Here is a 15,404-nt window from a genome sequence, read left to right as displayed (position 1 = left end):
ATCGGTATATTTATGCTTTGTTTCTTAGTGGTTCACCCTGAAAGAAACCAAGTCAGGACGTGTCCATTTCAGACTGGAGTGGTTGGTCTTGTTGCCCAGTACGGAGCGACTGGAACAGGTCTGCATCCATATCCTCCCTATCGTAATATTCCTCCCGCAGTCAATGTGAAAGGAATTTGATGCTCATGCTGTCTTGTATGGTTAAACTTTGTGGTGACTGTGTACACTGGCAGTGAGCCCGTAGTGAAGGAATGTGCAGATTGAACATTGCTTAGAGCTGAGTGCCTCTTCCCTTCTCCCTCTCCACTCCTCCCCCAGGTTCTTCAGAGGAACGAGAGCATGACGGTGTCCAGTAAGACTTCTGACCCCCCTTCGGCAGCTATCTTGGCAGTGTATCTGGACAAGGCTGAAGCCCTTCCTGTGAGTCACCACACCTCATCAACCTCTCCCCCCTCCTGTCTCAGCCCAAAGCTACTTCCTGTCTGTGGCTTTGCTAGGGTACAGCTGTAACTGTCGTTAGGGTTCTTGTTACAGAGTTGTTCCCTGCCATCTGCCCTTGTTCACTTCCCGTCACTGAGCTGAGATCATTGGATAGGTGTAAGGAATATCTCCACCTACCTTTCAGGTAGGCTAGGTGGAGTTTCTGCCATGTTGCTTTCACATACCCAGTCCTATTTGATTTGTTAAGGGGAGTGAATGGCAGGTGAGGGGCGAGAACAACAGCCATAGTGGTGGTGTGTTCAGCTTTAGACTTCCTGAAACTGTTTGCACACAGCTCTGTTGTTTCCTCTGTGCGTCAGGACGGCTTTGATATCTATACCGTTTTTCGGTGGTTGCCATGCAACATCTATGGCAGTGGTTACCAATCCTAGCTCTGTAGCACTACAGAGTGTGCAGGCTTTTGTTACAAACCAAATTAAATCATATCAAACTTTATTTGCCATATGTGCCGAATACAATAACTTGCAGACTTTACTGTGAAATGCTAACTTACAAGCCCTTAACCAACAGTTAATAAAAATAAAAAGTAACACAATAAGAATAACATTAACGATGCTATATACAGGGGGCACCGGTACCGAGTCAGTGTGCAGGGGTACAGGCTAGTTGAGGTCATCTGTACATGTAGGTGGGGGCGAAGTGACTATGCATAGGTAACAAACAAACAGCGAGTAGCAGCAGTGTACAAAGGGGGGGGGGGGGTCAATGTAAATATTCCGGTGGCGATTTTATGAATTGTTCAGCAGTCTTATGGCTTGGGGGTGGAAGCTGTTGAGGAGCCTTTTGGTCCTAGACTTGGCCAGCCATCCGGTACAGCTTGCTGTGCAGTAGCAGTGAAAACAATCTAACTTGGGGACTGGAGTCTCTGACAATTTTATGGGCTTTCATCTGACACCGCCTATTTTATAGGTCCTGGAGGGCAGGAAGCTTGGCCCCAGTGAGGTACTGGGCCGTTCGCACTACCCTCTGTAGCGCCTTATGGTCAGATTCCTAGCAGTTGCCATACCAGGTGGTGATGCATCTGGTCAGTATGTTCTCGATGGTGCAGCTGTAGAACCTTTTGAGGATCTGGGGGAGCCATGCCAAATCTTTTCAGTCTCCTGAGGGGGGAAAGGTTTTGTCGTGCCCTCTTCACGACTGTCTTAGTATGTTTGGACCATGATAGTTTGTTGGTGATGTGGACACCAAGGAACTTGAAACTCTCAACCGCTCCACTTCAGCCCCGTCGATGTTAATGGGGGCATGTTCGGCCCGCCTTACCCTGTAGTCCATGATCAGCTCCTTTGTCTTGCTCACATTGAGGGAGAGAGAGGTTGTTGTCCTGGCACCACACTGCCAGTTCTCTGACCTCCTCCCTATAGGCCTTCTCATTTTTGTCAGTGATCAGCCCTACCACTGTTGTGTCGTCAGCAAACTTAATGATGGTGTTGGAGTCGTGTTTGACCATGCATTCGTGGGTGAACAGGGAATACAGGAGGGGACTAAGTACACTCCCCTGAGGGGCCCCAGTGTTAATGATCAGCATGGCAGACATGTTGTTGCCTACTCTTACCACCTGGGGTCGGCCCGTCAGGAAGTCCAGGATCCAGTTACAGAGGGAGGTGTTTAGTCCCAGAGTCCTTAGCTTAGTGATGAGCTTCGTGGGCACTATGGTGTTGAACGCTGAGCTGTAGTCAATGAACAGCATTCTCACATAGGTTATCCTTTTATCCAGGTGAGAAATAGCGGTGTGGAGTGCAATTGCGTCATCTGTGGATCTGTTGGGGCGGGATGCGAATTGGAGTGGGTCTAGGGTGTCCGGGAGGATGCTGTTGATGTGAACCATGACCAGCCTTTCATAGCACTTCATGGCTACCGACGTGAGTGCCACATAGTCATTTAGGCAGGTTACCTTCACTTCCTTGGGCATAGGGACTATGGTGGTCTGCTTGAAACATGTAGGTATTACAGACTCGTTCAGAAACTCGTAACTGAAGATGGAGTCATCTATGATTCTCCAAATGATATTTTAAAAGAGGAAGCTAATTATATCAGGCAAGGAATTCTTTCCAAATAATTTTTTAAAAATGGAAAATTAACAAATGTACAGAAAGATCAGTGCGAAGGCCAAATTACAGAGGAAGAACTTTGAGGCTATTAAATCTGTTTGTTTATATACTAAAAGCTCCATTGTTAGATTGTTATGACATCTCTTATAAAAATGGGAGTCTGTCAGGTACTCAGCAGGAAGGTCTGATTTCTCTATTATTAAAACAAGACCCAGATGGCAAATATAAAGACCCGGTCGATCTAAAAAACTGGAGGCCCCTTACACTTCAATGTTGTGATGCAAAAATACTAGCAAAATGTATAGCACTCAGAATTAAAAGGGTTTTACCAGGTATTGTTCATCCGGATCAGACAGGTTTTTTACATGGACGATACATTGGAGATAATATACGACAACTACTAGAAATAATAGAACATCATGAAACATCTAAGAAGCCAGGAATGGTATTTATAGCGGATTTTGAAAAGGCATTTGATAAAGTAAGACTGGATTTTTTTTTAAATGCCTGGATTTTTTCAATTTTGGTAATTCTCTTATAAAATGGGTAAAAATAATGTATAGCAACCCCAGGTGTAAAATAGTAAATAACGGCTACTTCTCAGAGAGTTTTGAATTGTCAAGAGGAGTTAAATAAGGGTTACTGCTGTCACCATATCTATTCGTTATGGCCATCGAAATGCTAGCTATTAAAATCAGATCCAATAACAACATTAGAGGATTAGAAATCCAAGGCTTAAAAACAAAGGTGTCCATGTATGCCGATGACTCAAGTTTTATGTTAAGTCCACAAGCTAGATCCCTGCAATGTCTCATTGAAGATCTAGATAACTTTTCTGTACTTTCTGGACTAAAACCTAATTATAATAAGTGTACAATATTAGGTATTGGATCGTTAAAAAAATGTAACTTTTACATTAGAGTGCAGTTTACCTATAAAGTGGGCTGATGGTGAAGTAGACATACTTGGTATTCATATCACAAAATATATAAATAAGCTCTCTACAATGAATTTCAATAGAAAACTTGTAAAAATAGACAAGATCCTGCAACCATGGAGAGGTAAATACCTGTCTATTTATGGAAAAATTGCCCTGATCAACTCCTTAGTCATATCTCAGTTTAGTAATTTACTTATGGCGCTGCCTACTCCTGATGATTCGTTTTTGAAATCATACGAGCAAAAGATATTTCGCTTTATCTAGGACACTAAACCAGACAAAATAAAGTGTGCGTATCTATATAATGAATATGAATAGGGTGGGTTGAGATTATTAAATATTAAACCTTTCTCTAAAAGCTTCACTCATTCAAAAGTTTTATTTGAACCTTAAATGGTTCTCAAGTAGAATAATAAGAAAAGCTCATCCATTGTTTAAAAATGGCCTTTTTGCCTTTGTGCAGATTGCCATGTCTAATTTTCGATTCATTGAAAAATTATACTTTTTTCAAAGTATCTGTCTTTTTCAAACAAGCATTCCAGAGCTGGCTACAATTTCAATTTCATCCCCCTGAAAGATAGAACAAATATTATGGCTGAACTCAAATGTGCTGGTTGATAAAATACCTGTATTTATGGGAAAGATGTTTGAAAAGGGTATTTTGTTCTTAAATTATATTGTAAATCGTAATGGTAGAATTATGTCCTTCATGGAGTTATCAGAATTGTACGGGAAGGTCTGCTCAATCCAAGAGTACAACCAATTGATTACAGCATTTCCCCAAAAATGGAGGAGGCGGGTGGTAGCGGGAAGAGGTAGGAAACTGGTCTGTCTGCCCAATATAAAGGATCAAAACTGGCGGAGGAATAAAAATAGCATAAATAGGAAAGTATACCAGTTTCATTTGAGGACCAGGATGTTGACAACTGTGCAAAACAATAGTTTAAGCGATTTTTGATGTACCGATTCCATGGTACAGGGTGTATGAGTTGATATACAGTGGGGCAAAAAAGTATTTAGTCAGCCACCAATTGTACAAGTTCTCCCACTTAAAAAGATGAGAGAGGCCTGTAAGTCTCATCATAGGTACACTTCAACTATGACAGACAAAATGAGGGTAAAAAATCCAGAAAATCACATTGTAGGATTTTTAATGAATTTATTTGCAAATTATGGTAGAAAATAAGTATTTGGTCACCTCCAAACAAGCAAGATTTCTAGCTCTCACAGACCTGTAACTTATTCTTTAAGAGGCTCCTGTCACGCCTTGGTCTTAGTATTTTGTGTTTTAGTTAATTAGTTGGTCAGGCCAGGGTGTGACATGGGTTTATGTTTGTTGTATTTCTTAGTGGGGTTTTTTAGTTATTGGGATTGTGGCTGATTAGGGGTGTGTGTTGCATAGGTTTGGCTGCCTGAGGCGGTTCTCAATCAGAGTCAGGTGATTCTCGTTGTCTCTGATTGGGAACCGTATTTAGGTAGCCTGGGTTTCACTTTGTATTTCGTGGGTGATTGTTCCTGTCTCTGTGTTAGTGTTCACCAGACAGGCTGTATAGGTTTTTCACGTTCCGTTTGTTGTTTTTGTATTTTATAGTTATTTCATGTATCGTCATTTGTTTCATTAAAGTAATGAGTAACCAACACGCTGCATTTCGTTCCGACTTTCTTGCGACAAACGAAGAACGCCGTTACAGAATCACCCACCACACACGGACCGAGCAGCGTGTTAACAGGCAGGAGCTACACGAGAGGCAACAGAAGCAGCTTCAGTGGGAGAGGCTACACCATTTGGAGAATTGGACATGGGAGGAGGAACTGGACGGAAAAGGACCCTGGGCTCAGCCTGGTGAATATCGCCGCCCCAAGGAGGAACTAGAAGCGGCTGAAGCGGAGAGGCGCTGGTATGAGGAGGCAGCACGGCGACGTGGATGGAAGCCCGGGAATCAGCCCCAAAAATTTCTTGGGGGGGGGGGGCTATCAGGGAGTATGGCTACGCCAGGTAGGAGACCTGCGCAAACTCCCTGTGCTTACCGGGGGGCTAGAGAGACCGGGCAGGCACCGTGTTATGCAGTGGTGCGCACGGTGTCCCCAGTGCGGGTGCATAGCCCGGTGCGGTATATTTCAGCTCCGCGTATCGGCCGGGCTAGATTGAGCGTCGAGCCAAATGCCATGAAGCCGGCTCTACGCATCTGGTCCCCAGTGCGTTTCCTTGGGCCGGCTTACATGGCACCAGCCTTGCGCTCGGTGTCTCCGGTTCGCCTACATAGCCCATTGCGGGCTATTCCACCTCGCAGCACTGGCAGGGCAACCGAGAGTATTCAACCAGGTAAGGTTGGGCAGGCTCGGTGCTCAAGAGCTCCAGTGCGCCTGCACGGTCCGGTCTATCCAGTACCACCTCCACACCCCAGCCCTCCGGTAGCAGCTCCCCGCACCAGGCTTCCTGTGCATGTCCTCGGCCCAATACCACCAGTGCCAGCACCACGCATCAGGCCTACAGTGCGCCTCGCCTCTCCTGCCCTGTCGGAGCCTCCTGCCTGTTCGGAGCAGCCTGAGCTGCTAGTCTGCATGGAGCAGCTAGAGCTGCCAGTCTGCAAGGAGCTGCCAGTCTGCATGGAGCAGCTAGAGCTGCCAGTCTGCAAGGAGCTGCCAGTCTGCAAGGAGCTGCCAGTCTGCAAGGAGCTGCCAGTCTGCATGGAGTTGCCAGTCTGCATGGAGTTGCCAGTCTGCATGGAACAGTCAGAGCTGTCAGTCTGCAAGAAGCCGCCAGAGCTGTCAATCTGCATGGAGCAGCCAGAGCCGTCAGTCAGCATGGAGCAGCCAGAGCTGTCAGTCAGCATGAAGCAGCCAGAGCCGTCAGTCTGCCAGGATCTGCCAGTCAGCCAGACTCTTCCAGATCTGCCAGTCAGCCAGACTCTTCCAGATCTGCCAGTCAGCCAGACTCTTCCAGGTCTGCCAGTCAGCCAGACTCTTCCAGATCTGCCAGTCAGCCAGACTCTTCCAGATCTGCCAGACAGCCAGACTCTTCCAGATCTGCCATTCAGCCAGACTCTTCCAGATCTGCCAGTCAAGCAGACTCTTCCAGATCTGCCAGTCAACCAGACTCTTCCAGATCCGCCAGTCAGCCAGGATCTGCCGGATTCAACTGCCTGGCTGGGCTTCATCTCAGTACTGGGCTTCTTCTCAGTACTGGGCTTCCTCTCAGTACTGGGCTTCCTCTCAGTACTGGGCTGCCCCTCAGTCCCGAGCTGCCCCTCAGTCCCGAGCTGCCCCTCAGTCCCGAGCTGCCTCAGTCCCGAGCTGCCCCTCAGCCACGAGCTGCTCCTCAGTTCAGTGGGGTTCTGGGTGAGGACTATTCGGCCATGGTCGGCGGCGAGGGTGGATCATCCCAGGACGCGAAGGGGACGAACTATAACATTTATGGAGTGGGGTCCACGTCCCGAGCCGGAACCGCCACCATGGACAGACGCCCACCCGGACCCTCCCTGTGGTTTTGAGGTGCGTTCGGGAGTCCGCACCTTAGGGGGGGGAGGTTCTGTCACGCCTTGGTCTTAGTATTTTGTGTTTTAGTTAATTAGTTGGTCAGGCCAGGGTGTGACATGGGTTTATGTTTGTTGTATTTCTTAGTGGGCTTTTTTAGTTATTGGGATTGTGGCTGATTAGGGGTGTGTGTTGCATAGGTTTGGCTGCCTGAGGCGGTTCTCAATCAGAGTCAGGTGATTCTCGTTGTCTCTGATTGGGAACCGTATTTAGGTAGCCTGGGTTTCACTTTGTATTTCGTGGGTGATTGTTCCTGTCTCTGTGTTAGTGTTCACCAGACAGGCTGTATAGGTTTTTCACGTTCCGTTTGTTGTTTTTGTATTTTATAGTTATTTCATGTATCGTCATTTGTTTCATTAAAGTAATGAGTAACCAACACGCTGCATTTCGTTCCGACTTTCTTGCGACAAACGAAGAACGCCGTTACAGCTCCTCTGTCCTCCACTCGTTACCTGTATTAATGGCACCTGTTTGAACTTGTTATCAGTACAAAAGACACCTGTCCACAACCTCAAACAGTCACACTCCAAACTCCACTATGACCAAGACCAAAGAGCTGTCAAAGGACACCAGAAACAAAATTGTAGACCCAGAACCACACGGGGGTACCTAGTGAATGACCTACAGAGAGCTGGGACCAAAGTAACAAAGCCTACCATCAGCAAGGGCATTGAAGATGAAACGTGGCTGGGTCTTTCAGCATGACAATGATCCCAAACACACCGCCCGGGCAACGAAGGAGAGGCTTCCTAAGAAGCATTTCTAGGTCCTGGAGTGGCCTAGCCAGTCCCCAGATCTCAACCCCATAGAAAATCTTTGGAGGGAGTTGAAAGTCTGTGTTGCCCAGCAACAGCCCCAAAACACCACTGCTCTAGAGGAGATCTGCATGGAGGAATGGGCCAAAATACCAGCAACAGTGTGTGAAAACCTTGTAAAGACTTACAGAAAATGTTTGACCTCTGTCATTGCCAACAAAGGGTATATAACAAAGTATTGAGATAAACCAAATACTTAATTTTCCATAATTTGCAAATAAATTAATTAAAAATCATTCAAAATCCTACAATGTGATTTTCTGGATTTTTTTTCTCATTTTGTCTGTCATAGTTGAAGTGTACCTATAATGAAAATTACAGGCCTCTCTCATCTTTTTAAGTGGGAGAGAACTTGCAGAAATACTTTTTTTGCCCCACTGTATAAAACAACGCAAGATTCAAGACTTTGTGCTTTTCAGCTAAAATTATTGTATATAATTCTTGCCACCAACAAAATTTTGAATATTTGGGGCATGAAATCATCGAAGCTCTGCAGATTTTGATGTGAGGATACAGAATCAATAGAGCATTTATTTTGGTATTGTCCTCAGGTAGCCTGTTTCTGGTCTCAGGTTCAGGAATGGCTGAAAATACATAGCATTGATCTAAAATTGATCCTAGAAATAGTACTGTTAGGAGATCTGGAGAGACCGGGTCAGTCAATTACTAATATACTAATACTTTAAGTAAAAGTATTTAACTTCAACACGCAATCTGTAGATTTGATTAGATAGATTGAAATTGCACGTTAAACATCACAGCATAGTTGAAAGATATGTGTTGCGTAGAAACACGAAGTGGGTGGCCAGCAGAGATAGATGGGATGGGCTGAGGGAAGCTGAGGGTTGGTCTGTGGAATTGGAGACAAGTGGGAGTGGAGTTGCTGTGTGTGAGAGAGAATGATGGACAAAAGATAAAGTGGAAAAAAATCAAAATAAAACATAATGGAAGTACATTTGAATGACACTTAAGTCGTGGTGTTTTTACAACTAATGCTGGGTTTGCCTGAGGCTGATGCCGTGCAGGTGTTTGTACACATGCATATACACACTCTCATTCAAATAAAAATATACAAGAACACACACATACATGTAGTAGTGCCAGACATGCACACAAATATATAAAGTAGGCATTGCTGTTATGATTTCAGTTGTTCTTGATGTCCTTTGTTTTAAATGTACTATCTATTTTGTCATTTTTTTGCATTGTTGTTTGTTCTTCTGTCTTTTCCTTTTTTTAAATCTTTAGTTCATTCTCTTGGTTGTTTGTGCATTGGGGGGTTCTTGGGGGTGGGGAATGGAATTATTATGATTTTTTTTTAAATCATTCTGGGAGGGAACTGTGGGAGGGGTCTCGAATGGTTGAGGGACAGCTATTGGGGGGATCTTGGAGGGTTCGGGTTTCACAAAATTGTGATCATGAAAAAGGAAACTATGACATATTTTATATCACTATTATGCACACGCACACATAAGGATGGCTCTGTTGCGGAAAGACTGATACATGTATGATAGTGTCTTGATGCTGTATTGTTTGTCACTACTTACAGTATCACTACTTACACACCATCATCTGCTCATCATCATCTGCTCCTCTATCACTCCAGTGTTAATCTGCTAAATTGTAATTACTTTGCTACTATGGCCTATTTATTGTCATACCTCCTCATGCCATTTGCACACACTGTATATAGACTTTATTTTTTTCTATTGTGTTATTGACTGTACGCTTGTTTATTCCATGTGTAGCTCTGTGTTGTTGTTTCTGTCGCACTGCTTTGCTTTATCTTGGCCAGGTCGCAGTTGTAAATGTTCTCAACTAGCTTACCTGGTTAAATAAAGGTGAATAAATAATAAAACGTGTTTATATAAGGGAATTCAAGTAATTGAACCGACGTCAGTCAAGTAATTTTTTTAATAACTGGGAAAAAAATGAAATGTTGGTTAATCGCGCCACACTAATTGGTTGTGTTAGCGCTGGGCCGGAACAAACCCCCTCGTGGTGTTGTTAATGTTGGTTGTTTGTGTTTGCCTTATATTTCAACGTGTGTTTCTATGTTTGTGTTTTAGATGAAGAAGGGCAATAAAGAACCTAGTCCCATGGTGCAGTTGTCTGTACAGGACATCACCCGAGAGAGCAGGGTAAGACTACCAGAGCTTGACTTATTCCATTCAGCTCCTATAGTGGAGAAAATGACCAAACAGTGGTACCGCAGTAGTAGACTATCTTTGCTTTGAAGTCAAACTCCCTCCTATTTCACTCTCTCAATTTTCCTTCACGCTGCTTTTAGACCTGTTGGACGACCATCAACCCAAAATGGGAGGATGCCTTCACCTTCTTTATCCCAGATCCACACAAGCAGTCAATAGACATTCAGGTATCTTGACATTCTAACTCCATTGGATAACATGTTCTGCACCCATTTGTCATCATGTTCATTTAATGAATGCTGCATTTGTCTGTTTTTTTTCACATAACATTCTGTTCAATGACCACAGTCTCTTTTCTCTGTGTGTATTCTTCACTCAACATTCTCACTATCCTCCCATGTTTGTCGCAGGTGAAGGACAATGACCGGATACAGACACTAGGTAGTCTGTCCATCCCTCTGTCCCGTCTGCTGTCCAGCCCCAACCTGTCTCTGGACCAGTGGTTCCAGCTAGACAAATCTGGCCCTGCCAGCCGCATCTACATCAACACTGTACTCAGGGTAAGTACTGGTACCTCCTCTCAATCCCAACCTACAGGTTGCTGCACATCTAAAAACAAACTGCTCAGTTTGGCCTGTGTATTGTATTATTCTATCTATCTCATTCTTTTTCTTTCTTTCTCTTTCTTTCTTTTTTTCTTTCTTTTTTCTCTCTCTCTCTCTCACTCTCTCTCTCTCTTTCTTTCTTTCTCTTTCTATCTTTCTTTCTCTCTTTCTTTCTTTCTTTTCAGGTGTTATGGTTAGATGAGGAAAACATCCCCACTTCCTCTACAGAAGCAGCCAACCTATCAGCAGGTCTCTCAAAGATACGCCCCCAACAGACCTCCCCAGACCCCAGCTTTGCCACAGAGGTAAATAAGGCCATGTTTATGAGATAGCAATGTTGAAGAATGTGAGTCTGTGATAAAGTAAAGTGTTTTGTTGTTTTAGGGGGTGCTGAGAATCCACCTTCTAGAGGGCCAAAATCTGGTTCCCAAGGACAATATGATGGGGGGCGTGGTGAAGGGCAAGAGTGACCCCTATGTCAAGATCAACATTGGGGGTGAGACCTTTGAAAGCCGGGTCATCAATAGGAACCTCAACCCCACCTGGAACGAGATGTATGAGGTAGGATATTACATAGTTGCCATGATTTTATTTGGTCGAGCCAATAAATAAAATCTTGTTAAATATAATCTTAATTTCAAATCAGATATTTTTAACAAAACAAATAAAGCCATTGTTCCAAACGGACACTCATGCCACTGTAGGGTAATAATGAGTCCAAGGAGGTCTCTGCACTTCAGTAAACAGTAGAACCATAGAACGAGTGCTCAACAACCAGGACAGCAGGCTTAAACTGAGGACTTGTCTATTATTTTGAGGAAAATATTAGGTGACCTAAAAATGTCAGTGTTTCCCTGTGTGTTTCCAGTGTTAGTATGTAGAATACTGCCCTTACTGAAGCTGTTGTTGTGTTGTCTCCCAGGTGGTTCTGACCACACTGCCTGGCCAGGAGCTGCATGTAGAGCTGTTTGATAAGGACATGGACATGAAGGATGACTTCATGGGAAGGTATGCAGGCTGTGACCCAATGGCATTCTAGTCTATATATAGTGCACTACTTTAGGGTGCCATTTGGGATGCAAACAGTCTCTGGGAATTAGATAGATTTCTATGGCAGGGACATGTAACTACTCCCATAGATGTATTTTTGCTCCATATTACATGTATTTGTACAGTAGCTGGCTCTCTAAGTAGTTTGTTCTCTGATAGTGATGTACTGTTACAGGTTGAAGATCAGTCTGAAGGATATCATCACCTCTCAATACACTGACCAGGTGAGATCTACCTGCCTGCATGGGAGTTGACATGGCTTCATACTCTAATTTAAACAAACCAGTCACTGCACTGAATGGTGAACTTTACCATCCTATGTGAAAGCTTTTTAATTACCCTGTTTCAATGGTAGGCTACACTGTGAGTTGTTGTCTCTCTTTTCCAGTTGTACACTCTGAATGATGTGAAGTCAGGTCGCCTTCACCTGGTACTGGAGTGGGTACCAACAGTATCACAACCAGACAGACTGGATCAGGTCAGTCCTATTCTTCCAGTTTTAAATTCATCCCCCAAATATTTGCAGTATTAAACAGTAGAGTAATATATCCTTATACACATACAGTGCATTCGGAAAGTATTCAGACCCTTTCCCCTTTTCAGTTTTTTTCTTTGTTACAGCCTTTTTGTAAAATTGATTTAATATTTGTTCTTGTTTTCATCAATCTACACACACTACCCCATAATGACAAAGGGAAAACAGGTTTTTTGACATTTTTGCTATATAATGTGTGTAGATTGATGAGGGGAGAAAAAAACAATTTAATCAATTTTAGAATAAGGCTGTAACGTAACAAAATGTGGAAAAAGTCAAGGGGTCTGAATACTTTCCAAATGCACTGTAATTTATGAGTTATTAAGGAGATCATGTTGGGATCATAGAATCTGTTGTGCAAATGATACCTGAGTACAAACCATAACAATATACACTGAACAAAAATATGAACGCAACATGTAAAGCATTGGTCTCATGTTTCATGAGCTGAAATAAAAGATCCCAGAAATGTTCCAGCTTATTTCTCTCAAATTTTGTGTACAAAATTTATAGATAAATTTAAGATAATCCATCCATCCTATGCTTTACCATGCCCTCCCATCACTGCACCCCTGCCAAGTCACGTGCAATCGATAGATTAGGGCCTAATTAATTTATTTCAATTGAATGATTTCCTTATATGAACTGTAACTCAGTACAATTTTTGAAATTTTTGCATGTTGTGTTTTTGTTCAGTATAATAGGCAGTAGAAACAGTAGAGTAATGCATCCTGAAACACAGTGCCATACAGTCCCACTGACCTGTTTACATTTCCCTCAGGTGTTCCAGTTTCAGTCCAGGCAGTCTTACCACAACAAAGCCTTTCCATCCATGGCTCTACTGTTTGTGTTTGTGGAGAGGGCTGACGGCCTACCCGTGCGTCTAATTTACCTCTTTCTCCGTTTGGAAGGGATCTCATGACTTTGTGTGCAGGGCTTATGATAATGATGTTATGTTTGTTATGTTTAGAAGACTCATTCTATTTTGCATATGAATACGGTGTTTATTTTTGTGCACATCTAGTTTGTGTGTGTGTGTTTGTTTATTGTGGTGTGTTTCTAGCTGAAGAAAAGTGGGAAGGAGCCAAAAGTGGGAGCTGAACTTGTTGTGGGAGGGACCTCCCATAAAACGACGGTGAGATAGATAACTCATGCAATATGTCCCATTTAAAATTGACATATGACACTGTAAAACCCCTAAAAAGCAAGTATTCTTTTTGACTACAAAGTGTAAATAAAACGTTTTGTTCATAAAGTCAGTCTCGTCCAAAAAAGAGATTTGTGAGATGATAGGGAAAAAATGCTATGTCACGGAATTAAGGATATCGTAACAGTTTTCATTGGGTTGGGATTATTTATTTTAATCCTGCCCAAAGCTGGCAGCACCCAAGTAATCATCAATTACACAAAATACCTTTTGCAGTTAAAATCCCATGTACCAAAAAAGGTTAAATGGGTTTCCATCGCATTTTCAACTCTACTGATGGTTTTTTCACCCAATTATTTGCCGTTATATAGCTAGTGTACCCACTCTGGTTTTGGCAAGTGTGCTGTAGCCAACAGATTGCAGATACAGTGCGGGTAGGCTAGTCTACATGATTAGATTATTTGTATTTGTCAAACGGCAGCCAAGCATCAATGATTGTCACCAAAATAAGACTTATAATCCTGCTCCTTTCCAGTAAATATCTCTATGTCAGTGAATTACAGCTCATGCCTCCTTTCTATGTCTTTTAAGGTGTGTGATCGCACCATCTCACCCCAGTGGGACGAGGCTTTTTACTTCCTGGTTCATGACCCCAGAGAGGAGATCCTCATAGTGAAGGTGAGTGTGTATGTTACTTTTTAGATAAGAGCTTAATTAAAGATGTGTGCTTTTATAAAAGGGTGTCATCTATCCTTCTTGCATTTTCTCTTATACTAGTTGTCTCACAGTTGGACCTTGCCTATTGGTTCTCTGGTGGTACCAGTCAGAGAGCTGCTGTCAGAACCAGATCTGGTCCTGGATCAGTGGCTGAGTCTGGATGGAGCCTCACCTGATAGTCAGATTCTACTGAGGGCTGAACTGAAGGTGAGACACACTCTTGCACTTACAGTACTTTAGAAACACTATCTTAACCAGTAGGAGGCACTATAGACGTATTGATTCAATACATGATGTTTTGTAATAAGGTTGTATGGTGGCGTTATTGAATGTGTTGTTCTTCTACAGGTGCTGTGTCCCAAGAAGTGTGAGATTGATGTGGATAGGGCAGATCAACCCAGAGCTCGAGCCACCTCTACTGCTGAACAGATACTGGAGAGAGACACAGTGCAGCAGAGGTAGAACAAATGAGGGTGTACTAATATACACACACACACACACACACACACACACACACACACACACACACACACACACACACACACACACACACACACACACACACACACACACACACACAAGATTAACCAATTTCTCTGTTCTTCCACCATGTCTGCTCAGGTGTATTTCAGTGGACACTCCCAGTGCTCCATCCCCCAGCCCTTCCTCTATCCCAGCACCAGTATCAGAGCCAGAGGAGGCTAAGAGGGTAACAGTTACTGAGATGGTACCTGAGGAGGTCACTGAGGAACCCTGTCTTCCTGGAACACTCCCAACACACACCAACCCTGAGCCCAGCTTTGGCTCTGAGGTGAGAAGCAGTGTGCCAGTGTTTTATTTAATTTAATTTATTTCACCTTTATTTAACCAGATAGGCCAGTTAAGAACAAGTTCTCATTTACAACTGCGACCTGGCCAAGATAAAGCAAAGCAGTGCGACACAAACAACACAGAGTTACACATGGAATAAACAAACATACAGTCAATAACAATAGAAAAGTCTACATACAGTGTGTGCAAATGAAGTAAGATTAGGCAATAAATAGGCCATAGTGGCGAAATAATTACAATTTAATTTAGCAATTAAACACTGGAGTGATAGATGTGCAGAAGGTGAATGTGCAGGTGGAGATACTGGGGTGCAAAGGAACAAAAAAAAATATAACATGGGGATGAGGTAGTTGGGTGGGCTATTTACAGATGGGCTATGTGCAGGTGCAATGATCTGTAAGCTGCTCTGTCAGCTGATGCTTTGAGTTAGTGAGGGAGATATGAGTCTCCAGCTTCAGTGATTTTTGCAATTCGTTCGTTGGCAGCAGAGAACTGGGAGGAAAGGCGACCAGTGAAATATACCTGCTGGAG

The 15,404-nt window shown here is 43.4% G+C and overlaps 1 protein-coding gene across 2 annotated transcripts in view; it reads left to right on the top strand.

Moving 5' to 3' along the window:
• Nucleotides 1-15,404, top strand: part of LOC135541868 (uncharacterized) — an 88,233-nt gene that overhangs the window by 18,887 nt on the left and 53,942 nt on the right. For both annotated transcript variants that reach the window (XM_064968323.1, XM_064968322.1), the window contains exons 12-27: nt 29-118; nt 319-420; nt 9,908-9,979; nt 10,129-10,215; nt 10,399-10,548; nt 10,779-10,898; nt 10,978-11,154; nt 11,516-11,601; nt 11,819-11,867; nt 12,032-12,121; nt 12,960-13,055; nt 13,242-13,313; nt 13,917-14,003; nt 14,103-14,249; nt 14,391-14,500; nt 14,664-14,853. In XM_064968323.1, coding sequence (XP_064824395.1) covers nt 29-118; nt 319-420; nt 9,908-9,979; nt 10,129-10,215; nt 10,399-10,548; nt 10,779-10,898; nt 10,978-11,154; nt 11,516-11,601; nt 11,819-11,867; nt 12,032-12,121; nt 12,960-13,055; nt 13,242-13,313; nt 13,917-14,003; nt 14,103-14,249; nt 14,391-14,500; nt 14,664-14,853 — 1,725 coding nt within the window. The remainder of the gene's footprint in view (nt 1-28; nt 119-318; nt 421-9,907; nt 9,980-10,128; nt 10,216-10,398; nt 10,549-10,778; nt 10,899-10,977; nt 11,155-11,515; nt 11,602-11,818; nt 11,868-12,031; nt 12,122-12,959; nt 13,056-13,241; nt 13,314-13,916; nt 14,004-14,102; nt 14,250-14,390; nt 14,501-14,663; nt 14,854-15,404) is intronic.

Source organism: Oncorhynchus masou, chromosome 6 (assembly GCF_036934945.1).
Source record: "Oncorhynchus masou masou isolate Uvic2021 chromosome 6, UVic_Omas_1.1, whole genome shotgun sequence".
NCBI classification, from domain to species: Eukaryota; Metazoa; Chordata; class Actinopteri; order Salmoniformes; family Salmonidae; genus Oncorhynchus; species Oncorhynchus masou.
This window is presented reverse-complemented; position numbering and strand designations above follow the sequence as displayed.